Source organism: Pleurodeles waltl, chromosome 6 (assembly GCF_031143425.1).
Source record: "Pleurodeles waltl isolate 20211129_DDA chromosome 6, aPleWal1.hap1.20221129, whole genome shotgun sequence".
Taxonomy (NCBI): domain Eukaryota; kingdom Metazoa; phylum Chordata; class Amphibia; order Caudata; family Salamandridae; genus Pleurodeles; species Pleurodeles waltl.
The window spans coordinates 1,572,565,445-1,572,577,718 of record NC_090445.1 but is presented as its reverse complement, the minus strand read 5'-3'; the positions used below and the strand labels follow the sequence as shown (position 1 = coordinate 1,572,577,718).

General features: G+C 45.4%; 1 protein-coding gene across 9 annotated transcripts in view; it reads right to left on the bottom strand.

Moving 5' to 3' along the window:
* Positions 1-12,274, bottom strand: part of GRIN1 (glutamate ionotropic receptor NMDA type subunit 1) — a 775,019-nt gene that overhangs the window by 345,382 nt on the left and 417,363 nt on the right. For all 9 annotated transcript variants that reach the window (XM_069241305.1, XM_069241308.1, XM_069241309.1 and 6 more), the window contains one exon: positions 8,979-9,106. In XM_069241305.1, the coding sequence (XP_069097406.1) occupies positions 8,979-9,106 (128 nt within the window). The remainder of the gene's footprint in view (positions 1-8,978; positions 9,107-12,274) is intronic.

The following is a 12,274-nucleotide window of genomic DNA, read 5'->3' as shown; positions in this document are numbered from 1 at the left end:
TGCCATTTACCCTGTCTTATTTGGTGTTGTTGATCAGAGTGATTTGGGAGAACAGGAGGAATATACTTTTTTGCAATGCCCACAGCCACCATTCCAAAGTTAGAACCAAGGATAGAGTAAGAGAGATTGGCTTTAAGTGGTCTTCTTGTATTTGCTCCCACTACACTACCAGATGAAATTGTAGGCAGGCACATTAAGCTTGGCGTTAGTTGCCATTACTAAGGATAGCTCTTACAGTCCTAGAAGCTTTTATTCTTTTGGTAGTAAGTGGACCTTTATGTGAGCTACTGTTGTAACACTTTGCACTTTAAAGTTTTGTTAATGTTTTGATTCTTATCAAAATTTCTATTATGGAAAGTCCTTAAAAATCCAGCTGTATCCATTGTCATGTCTTCAGACTACATCACTATTTCTTCTCATCCTGCTCAGGACAAGTATTAACATCAGAATCCCACATAACATAACATAAAAATTTGAATGAAATGAGTTCCTATTGCATATAATGTTAAAAACATTTGAGCAACTTCAATAGTTTTGAGTGACATAACAAGTCAAATGATTTTTTTCTATGCTCATCAAATCATTTGAATATTTAAATGGGTGAATGATAGGCATGACTACGCCGATGACCAAGATGGCCATGCGGCGTTAAAGCTCCGGGAGGATCGGACCCCAATAACGACGGAGCCCCATGAATCGGGCTTCAAATTACACCTAATTGGCGCGCCCAGGCGCTAGATGGCTCCTGGCTGATGGAGTCCTGAATCGGAGGCCCTCGGAGACTGGGGAGGACCACTGGCAGCCTGTGGCCTATGCTTGGATGCCATGCGTCGGAAGCCCTGCAGATACAGGGACTACGCAGCCCAACTGAGCCCTACAGTAGAGCTCATGAGTGCCGGCAGGTCCCACCCACCTTCTCCCCACAGCGAACCTGAGCCTGCCCTGGGGATCAGTGCCAGGTGCTGCCAATATGCTGCAGTGAGTGGCGGGGACCTAGACTGTGAGTTGTCTGGCCGCGGGGAGCAGACCATGACTGATGCTCACCGGCTGGTGCTGGGGCCACCGCTGTTCCTTGGTCTACTGCGGCCCCTGATTTGCTGGGCTTGCCACCGGCAGGCAGATCCCCCAAGTGCACCCCACGCCCCCCCACCTGTTTTGCCCCAATATGGAGAGGTGCGGGCCTGTGATCAGTGAGTGCCCTTCAAGACCATACTGCAACAATGGTGACTGGGGAGGGCGGTCATTTGTGAACTGCGCTTAGACTACGCTCCTTTCGCCATACAGTGAGGGGAGCTCACCCCTTGATACATTGCTGGGCCCTCCGTGGCCAGCGCACTGAGCAGGGCTCTGTCATTGGACCATCTCGGGTGGGGCAGGTGCCTCACACCTCTGTGCCCCAGGCGAGTCCCCCTACATTCCACATCGTGGTAGGCGCACAGTGATATTGGACTGCTGCATTCATTCATCTTTGGTACGCAGCCCACCGCAATCATGGGTAAAGTGGACCCCTGGCTGCGCTGGCTCACTTTTGACAGACAAAAACACTTGCAACAACAAGAAGAGCCCCTAGTGCGGGAACAGGGGCTCACACAGAGAAGATGATGCAGGACTGACAGGCAAAGCCCCTGCAATACTGAGGGAGCTCCACGCAGGCTTCAAAGCAATTGATGCCAGATTTGACACAATAGCGGGCTGCCTATATTGGATGGGCGAACATATTGACGGCCAGGACACACGTCTTGACCAGGTGGAAGACCGTATATCCAAGACAGAGGATGCTGCTGCCAAAGTCACCAGAAGGCCAGAGGTGCTTGAGGGCTGTCTCCGCACTGTCACAGTAAAAAATCAGGATCTAGAGGCAAGAAATAGGTGTAATAATAGGCGCATCCTGGGGGTAGCGGACACTATGAGCACTTTTGTGAATGCTTGTTTACTGACCTGTTGACTGCTCCAGCTTTACATCTACATTCGTGGTTGAAGGCACCATAGATCTCTCATGGCACTATCAGTGTCTGGTACCCCCCCCCTCATCTGATTGTTGCCCATCTACTCAACTTCAGGGACTGCGACAACTCCCTGTGCCTGGCCCATGAGAAAGTTCCTCTAAAATACCAAGGCATCACGGTCTCCAGCTTCCCTAACCACACTGTAACAATACAGGAGGCCACACGGAAATTCTTGGAAGCCAAGACAGCCCTTCAGAAACATGACGTCTGATACTCTATGATCTACCCAGCCAAAATACGTGTTGATATCCCAGATGGGAAACCACGTATCTTTGACAAACTGTCTGATGTGCAAGAAACTCTTTAAGACACTGCCATATTTGGACAGCGCATATTGGAGCGCTTCTCCCACACACCCCAGGATGCCAGCCAGGAGCTCTTAACATCAGACTGATGGTTAGCTGTGCACCTGAATAAGAGTGCACCTCCACATGTCGCTCTGAGACTAAATCAGACAATGCCTTTCTGCCCCTTCCCGGGAGTACGCCCTGAGATTCCGAATTGACTGCAACCCCTCTGGAGCTCCTCAATAAGTTTTTATGTTACCCAAGTTGCATACTCGAGAAATGGGGTCTCTCCACAGCAGAGTTGCCACCCCTCCATGGTTGACACCACATTACTTGATCCCATTTTTTCATCTCTTATTCTAATGGTTTGAGTTTCACTTGTCATGTTCTCAACAGGCGTGACTGACACAAGACACTAATACGACTGACATTGGACGTTGCGCTACTGTCGTGGATCATCCGGGCCTCAACAATCCTCACAAAGGGAAGCAGGTTCAACAGTACCTGACTAGGCATGGCTTGCAAAATGCCTTCCTGCAAGAGACCCACCTGCCCCCCCATTTCTGACTCCCCAATCGCCAAACACTGGGGTCACACCAACATTTCTCTAATTACAGAGCCTACTCAGAGGGGGTATGCATCCTGGTTCATAAAACTTTACCATTCCATCACCAACAAACCATGTCGGACACCAACAGCAGATTTCTTCTAATGAGGGGCATTCTGGCTGGCCTCCATGTTGCACTACTTAACAAAGATGGCCCCAATACCGATACTCATGATTTTGTTCATACAATACAGTTGCACCTGGACAAAGAACCTGCTGAGCACCTGATAATTGGGGGTGATTTTAACTTGCTACAAAACCCCACACTGGACATTACCTTTCCACACCCCACCACAGTCTCTGCAGACTCTCCATGACATTTGTGCAACACACTCACTCCATGACCCGTGGTGACTATCCATGAACATTGTGCTTCCATACACATTCTATTCTGCACCACACAACACCTGGTCACGGACAGATTTCTAGGTGTTGTCACCCCGGTCATGACATGGCAGGGTAGCTCTGCCCATTTACCATGCACACTTTTAGACAACTCCCCATTCCGACTCGACTTTTCACATCACATGCATGGACTATATAGAGCTCCTGTGGTGCTTTCCCATGAAGGCCCTGCAGGACGATGCTTTCTGCGAGAAAGTCGGCTTGGCCATTACTGAATATTTCAACCTTAATGCACTTTTGGCCTCATCTTGGGCAGTGCTTTGGGTGACCTTCAAGGCCTACATGAGGGGAATAACCATATCCACTCAGGAGTGCTACGTTCTATCCACCGGGAACTTGCCCAGGTGGAGACCGCCCCGGCAAAGCTGGATGACCACCACGTTATTAACCCCAATGGACCATCGCTGCGGGCAAGGTCTCAATTCATGGACAAATTTAGGGAGCTTGCAGAGCATAAAATTAAACTTTTGTGTAAATTCACCAGAGCACGCTGCTATGGTGAAGGCAAGAGGCCAAGCAGTACTCTGGCCCACCTCATTCAACCTTCTAGTTCCGCCTCCTACATCCCTGAGATAAAAAGGCCTAGATGGCACTATGGCCTCCGACATTACAAAAGTTCAGGCACAATTCCCTGACTATTATAAAAGCTGTACACTGCTCGGATCACCTCCAGCTTCCCAGCTCTAATACAATACTTGGAGGAGGTGGCTACGGTCTGGCTAAGTTCAGGGCAGCAACAATTCCTCAGCGAGCCCTTCACTGAGGAGGAGCTTTTACTAGCCATAGATGCACTGAATGGCTCTAAAGCACCTGGGTTGGATGGCATCACAGGTGTCTTTTATAAGACATACAAGAATCTCCTTACCCCTGGCCTCCTCAACATGTATCAGGAGGCAATGGTACAGAGAAAACTCCCCCCCACGCTTAGAGATGCAGTAATCACTCTGCTCCTGAAACTGGGCTAAAACCCCAAGCGATTTGGCTCATATTGCCCCGTCACTTTTGAACATTGACAACAAAATCCTTGCAAAGCTAGTCGCGAATCAACTGTCCTTGTTACTAGACCAGATTATATCAATGGCCAATCGGGATTTGTGCCACACAGATCCACATCTCCGCACTGTCTCATGGGGCTTTGCTGCTCTGGTAATCTTGCTGTATGCCTCTCTGACTCTGCGACTTCGTATCAATGTCACACTGACCCTGGCCTTCTTTATTACAAGAGGGACGAGACAGGGATACCTACTATCTCCCCTTCTATTCATAATCGCTATGGACCTATTGATAAGGCACCTACACTAAAGACACCTACACAGAGGACTTCAGTTCAAGAGTGGGCCTTTGTTGGTCTCCCTTTACGCCAATGACATCCTCCTTTTCCATCGCTACCCTGCCACCAACCTGAGTACTGTGCTTACTGAGATTACCCTCTTCCTCACCTTCTCAGGGATATGGATAGATTGGAATATATCTGAATTATTCCCCTTGACAAAAGCTACCACCCCAGTGACCTGCGAGTTTCCCCTCACCTGGTATAAAGATCAGGTTAAATTCCTAGGCATTCACATACATAGGGACTGTGAACAAATAATTCTCCTCAACTACGGCCCGCTGTGGACAAACTGAACTCTCAGATAGACCACTGGATCCGCCTCCCATTGTCAATTGCAGGGAGTATTACCTTGATACAAATGGTGGTACTTACCCAGTTCTTATATCTCTTTATTAACATTCTAATTCCACTCACAAACTCCTTCTTTAGAACACTCCAGAGCTCACTGACTCCACTAATTTGGACTGGGAGACCTTTAAGCTCCTTTACGAACGAGGTGGATTCGGTGTTCCCCACTTTCAACTATGTTATCTGACTGCACAGTTCCACTACACCTATTACTAGTGCCACCCTGAGGCCTGCTTACCATACAATCTACTAGAAAGGGACCTAGTGTTCCCTGCCCACTTGACGACTCTGCTCCCCTCTGGCATCCTATTAGACACTACGGGCATTCAACCTCTCGTTACAACCTGCTGGGCATGGCTTAGGGTGCCTGCTGGCATCCTCCACACTATACTCACCAGCTCTTCCTCTGAGGAACAACCAGTGGCTTCTGCTTACACAGGAAAAACTAGTCCACCGCACCCTACGCTCCCATCACTTGCTCACCGTGGGTGACCTTTTCCCAGACTGGCACATATTTTCATGAACGGGAGACCCTCGCTTCACCAGTGCTACCCCAATAATTGTCCTTAGTCTTTCCAAAGCATGTTACGGTCACTCCTCCCCACCTTCTCTCTTACCCCTGTGGATTTTACCCCACTTACCTTGATTATTACTGCAAACTCTAGTGCGAGTCTCACCACTTTTGCCTTGCACAACTCCTACTTAATTACCGGCAGGTGGGGAGGCCTGGGGGGTAGCCCTGGGATATGATATCTCAGACAAGGTTTGGTATGCATGCTCCACACAAATACTCACAATATCCCTCAACCATAGACATAAGCTGTTGCATTATAAATTTCTTCGTAAAACATACATGACGCCCAATGCCCTAACCAAGCTTGATCCCACCGGGCCCTCTAATTGCTTGAAGTGCAATGTCGAATACGCTGCCTTTGCCCACCTGGCATGGACATGTGACCGGGTGTCAGAATACTGGAGGAATGTTTTTGTTATGTTTCCATCTATGAGTGATATCAATGTTGCACCGGATCCCCAGATGGTATATGTAGTGGCAATTCCTAAGCCGATGCAACGATTTGCAGCAACTGCCTTATTATTAGCCAAACGAGAAATAGCACTGCATTGGGGGTCCAAAACATCCCCTACGACAAAGACATGGCTCCACAGCCTTATATATTGCAACACCACTAGTGAGATCTTCGTCTTCTTGCAACCACCCAGTTCCTGTCCCAGGGATATCTGACAGCTACTCTGTGCTTACTTGTTGACATTGGATGACTCCAATCTGGTAAACACCCAGGACCATGGTAGCCCCTCGAACTAGACAGGAACCCCCTGGCGGAGGACTTCTTATCGAATTCACTCTACACATACCCAAAAACATGGGCAGATTCATGATTTGTACTCCCTGGCAGGCCCTTTCCATCAATATTATCTGCCAATATTGATTACATCAGTATACCTTTGCATGACCCTTTGTGTCAGAATCAAAATGTTATTGGCCCTATAATGTGCTTGTTATTTTTTTAATGTGGCATTTTATTGCTTACAGTTGAAAATCAATAAAGAAAGTTATAAAAACAAAAATAGGTGAATGATGGCAAAGATCATCAAGGACCGCAATTGTGGAAATATTTGTTCAATTCATCATTAAAATGTGCATTTCTGATGGCTGCACAAAAAAGTTCAAAAAAGTACACATTTTACATTGGCTTGTCAAATAGAACACCATTGATAGAAATCCCATAAATAAGCCAATGACATTAAAAAAATAAAAATCAAACAACAAAATGAAATCTAAGTTGGTGGTTGCTGACAGGGCCCACTGGTACTCATTTCTGGGGACCGGCACCCATGTTTCCCCATCAGGCGAGAGAGAAAAACAAACACCACGGAAAGAACAGGAAAGTGAGAGACAAAAAACTGTTACAAGGGAGAAGCAGGAGCCTGCATAAAGGGGCAGAGTGTGTCTGCAAGTGGGCTAACGAGCTAAGAGATGGATTTATTGTGCGTTTGGCATGCCAACATTTAAAAGGATTGGCTGTATGCATGTAAGTAGAGCACTGGGTACCAGCACTCATTCATGTATACATTAAGCACTGAAGGGGACAAGATGTGGCGTAATGGCCTGAGCCACTGACCTGTTCAAGGTACCGGGTTCAAGTCTCAGCGTTGGCTCAACATCCTGTTATTTGGGACAAATCACTTACAGACAGATGTACAAAGAGTAGGAATAGCAATTTCCAAACAGCAATTTTATCAGCATCACTATTCCTAGGTTGCAAATAGACCTACTTCATGATTATTAATGAGGTAGATTGCAGTTTTTGACTCAGGTTACCAAACCACCATGTCTGTGATTGCCTCTGAGTATTTTTTTATTTTTTTGCTGAAATGCAACCCATTTACCTAAAAGGAAAAAGGGAGGCGTTTCAACCAATCGCAGCTCGTGGTGTTAAAGGGGGTGGGGCGGCGCACGCAGGGGGGTAAGAGGGTGAAGCAGCAAGGGGTTGCGGGGGAAGAAAATATTAATAAAATTAAAATAAAAACTAAACTTACCTGAAAACCTCGCCGCGTCCCTCTCCTCTGCTGGTTACAGGCAGGCACAGCCTCCCAGCCTGCCCTGTGGCCAATCCTGACGCTGCTTAGAGCAGTGTCAGGATTGGCTGGGAGTGCCCAGCCAGGGCGCTCGCAGGCAAACTGGGAGCCTGTGCAGGCTCTCTCCAGCCCAGCAACTGTGTTGCTGGGCTGGAGAGAGCCCTGTGCGCATGTGTGTTTGGCCAGCCAGCCAAACACACATGCGCTCTCAGGGGGGCTGCTGAGCACTCTCCCTCACACTCGTCACCCCGTGGCCCCTTCCCTTTACAAGGAAACGATAATAAACACTGTTTATTATCATTTCCTTATAAAGATTTTGCAGCTGCCGCTGCTGGCGGGGTAGCAATGCTCCCCGCCCTCATGAAGGAGCCACCCCTGGCTTCAACAATAAAAAATGACACGTTTTGTTTAAATTTTTTAAGAGCAGGCAGTTGGTAATGGAACCAATGCCTGCTCTTAAAAAATGTTCTTCCAACATTCACAAAGGGGAAGGGGTGCCTTGGGGAGCCCTTCCAATTTGTAAATGCATTACAACCAACTTTGAGTTGGTGATAAAATATCAAGGTTTTGAAACGGTATTTTGGTTTCAAAACCTTGATACGTAACACTGAAAATCACTATTTGGCGTGGACGCTTTAACACACCCCTTACAATTGGCAATTTCTACACCCAAACAGAAATTCTGGAGAATAACAGTTTGGAAGTTTGTACATTTGGAAAAGCATTTTTTCTGTCCCAAACGGACTGATTTTGCAAACCAGGCTGTTTGCGACTGCAAAAATGCTTTATACATATGGCCCTTAGTCTCCCAATGCCTACAAAAAAAAGGATATGAACGTGTCCTTTGTAGAGTAACTAGTGCTCATATAAAGTGCTCTAATACCTTCAGGTCGAGTTTGCTCTTTATAAAACTGCACAGAAAAAGGTCACACAAACAGAGAACTCAGTAGCTCAGTAGAGGGAGAGGTTGGGGAGGAGCAACAGGGCACGAGCCGTGCTCCTGCTGCCCCTTGTGCTCCGTCCCTGCAGCTGAAAACGTTCACGCGGCTGCAATGGGTATCTGAAGATTCTCTTTTTTCAGTCTCAAATTACCAGGCTTGCGAAGATCTAAATATAAAGTCTGAAGTAATGAGTCACCCATCTGAGCAACTTCACAAAAACCCCTAGAAATGACCCTTCAGCTAAGCAGTCAGACATGCTCCATGCATGAAATCTGTCAGACTATGATTCTGGAAAGTGAGTGCTTATTTGAGTGACATCAAAGTCTACAGTGTGTTGGCTTTTGTGAAAAAGATTGCGCATTTTGCTCTACTGCTGTCAAATAAAAACCTTTTAGAATTAGCTTTGACATGTTTTGTTTTCGATTTAACCCAGACTTTTGTCAAGAAACTTACCCTCTCCTGGGTGCCAAATTTGCCATCTGCAACAAGGTGAACTTCATATGTGAAATGCATTTCTCGTGCAAGTTTAATCAACAAATCAATACAAAAACCGTAGCAGCAGTGAGGCACTGTTGGACGCCCTGTAAGAAAGGACAGTCGTGCGTTAAAAAGAGGCATTAGCAAATAACTCTCTCTAAATATACAACCTGTCCAAACATGAATTTAGGATGTGCGAATCATATAAAACACTAAAGGTGAGATGTGCTAATCCCTTTTATGGACATAAATCCTGAAAATCATACAGTTTTCAACCACAAAAGGGCCATTTCTAATGAACAAAATCAATTTTACGACCCATACAGAATCATAGTTTGGAAGGGGCATGAAAGGGGCAGTTAGTTCTGAGTGCAGTACCAAGCATTAATGAGAAATAAACAGTGTAATAAGGATCAAAAGAAAGAATTTCCTGGTAATTCCTCATTTACCAGGGCAACTGCACCCCCATTTCTTCACTCTGCCAGAGTCACCAGTATCACTGGTAACAGAAACTTTGGCAGGGTCGACATTACTCATCCAGTTCCATGGCATGCATAATAAGGTCCTTTTGCATCATCTATCGTATACTTCAAATATCAGTCCTTTCTACATACAGACCAGGATCCTAGTTACGAGTCACATTAAATTCTGCTCCGCCGGCAGAGTTGGGGAAATTTTGGCCAATCTATCTTACGCCTATAATGCAGAGTTACGGTCAAATTCTGCAAACCACCGGATGGCAGAATTGTTTTCTCGCACGCAGCTTGCCAATGGGAAGTTGCTGAGGGCAAGCAAGAGGTGGGATCACCTAGGTGGATTTTCAGGTGCTAGGAGGGCACCCGGTGATATTTTCTCACCGTGAACAATTGCGGTACGGTGAGAAAGCTGCTACTTGAGTAGAAAATCTACTTGAGCGGCAGCAAAATCAGCTTGAGCAGCAGAGCACGCTGTCAGGCTGTGAGGTGCTGTTGGGCTGAATTTCAACAACCAGCAAGCCCTCAGCACTAACAATCAGTGCAAGCAGTCCGATGTGCTGATTTATGCCCATTCGTGGAACTCTGCAGAATCTCAGAGAGTTTTCATGTTACTCCACGAAATTCAGCAAAGTGAAACACCTCAAGTTCCGCCCACCCCTATATCTTAGTACTATTCGGCATGACAATTAAAATAATCCTTCATAGCACTACGGCACCAAAAACGTCAGGGATGTAGAATAGGAAACTGAAATGGAAGTGCATATCATATGTAAATCCATACACCATTGTTAGAATAACTAAATCTGCTGCAATTCTGAAAGAAACTAAGGGTCAGATGAACAGAAAGCTTATTGCAAATTGCTCTCCAACAAATGGACAACATACCACCATCCTTCTGTTTGCATTTCGAAATGGAAAGCTTTTTTTTAAGCAGCTTGTGTTCTTTAAAATAACTGGCGCTACTTGAAAAACAAAAATAGATTTCAATTTGGAAATCCATCAAGAGGGCATGCAGTGGCCATTTGGACCACTGCCTACTCCAACTGGACTGCTAACTTGATTCCAAAAGGAGAAAGGATTCTGCAGGCACCTTTTCCCGCAGCAAGTCAGCTACTATGTCCTTTGAGGAGTCGCTGGTCAATGATTTGCGACAGGACTTGCAGTTACAAACCATTATCCATACAATAACTGAATCATGAATTGCAATTTGGGACGACTCACCCAAAACCCATTTCAATGGCAAACCCAAGGAGTTTATGAATCAGAGGATTTGCAATCACAAAATCACTGGATTTTCAATCACAACATTCTTTAGTACTTCTGGCCCAAATTGACTTCTGCTTTAAAATATTATTTGGACAGCACTCTAGAATCCTACGGCATTTCAATATGTTATTTAAAAAAAAATAGGGATTTGTGGTCACAAACCCGGTGATTTTACCAATTGCAGAACATCTGTGCCAAAATGACTTCTTCTTTAAAATGTTATTTGTTAAGCATCTTAAAAATCTTTAAGCATTTCTAAATATCAGCTTCCTGTCTTGTGTTTATTCTCTCCTCCACTTGCTGTTCCCTGACAGTACTTTTACCATACTATATTTCCACTAACTTTCCTTTGTTGAATATGCCGTTGCCACTTGCAGTGAAGTAGCCTTAGTCTGCAAGCAGCACATTACAACTGATCAATACATAAAAACATTAAAAAATAGATTCCAGGCATATTAGCTAAAGTGTGTATATATCACAGCAGTATTCAACCTCAATTTTGACTGCAGAATTTTGTTGTACCAGAATATTGTGCCAAGAATATCGAGGCCACAAATATCAAGATGGTGAGGTTATATAGGTAGGTATAGATTTACTTTAGATATATGTACCTTTTTGATTTTGCTAATAAGTTAGGCGCCGGTTGACAAATCTTCACAAAATTTTCTAAACTAGAACACTAGTTTGTTCAGTTGTTGTCTGGAAAGTTCAAGGGTAATTTCAGGGGTCCCAAAACACTTCTTCCACATGCAATGTCTATAGTGATTTTACACTTCTAAGACACGGCTGCAGCCTGAACCACTGAACCGAATTTCAGCAAATTTGACAGAGAGCTGGATCTTGGTCTGGAAACAAGCCTTTTAGGATTTTGGTGTAAATCTGTTCAGCGGTTTTGGAGTTACTAAAGAAAGAAATATTTGTATATCTAGGGATGTGGATCCTTTGCGGATCGCAAGCCAAAAGCAAGGCCCTGATTGGCTGATCGCACCACGAAAGAAAAGTTGCAGCCACCATTGTGTTTCTCAACTGCAACCTTGGGGTAAAAACATAAATAAAAACACATTTAAGGGATCAGGATAGAGGTATCCTGACTCCTGAGGACTCATGGAGGGGTCTCTGAGGGACCCCTTATGGGCAAAAAATTGGGCCACTTATTTTTATTTTTTTACCTGATCCGTGGATCCACCTCAGGTCTCAGCGCGACACCAAGTGTAAATCTGCAGTTTGGAAGCCCAATGAAAACAAAAATACACTCACACACCAAACCTCCGCTATGCATGTCTAAAGTCTGTGAACAGAGCGGTGTTCAGTGCATGCAGGCAAGTCGGCTGTAGGGCCTGGCTGCAGGCTAAGCTCTGCAGCCAATCCTTTCCATGAATGGCCACAGGACGTGCTCAACAGTGGTTGTAATAACGTAAGGAAATCATAGAAATTCTGCAGTTATAGTATTCTTATGTTAAGAAACTATAACTAATGGCCTAAAGTTACTTAACAGCACAAGTTATATTTTCTTGAGATAAGTATAACTGT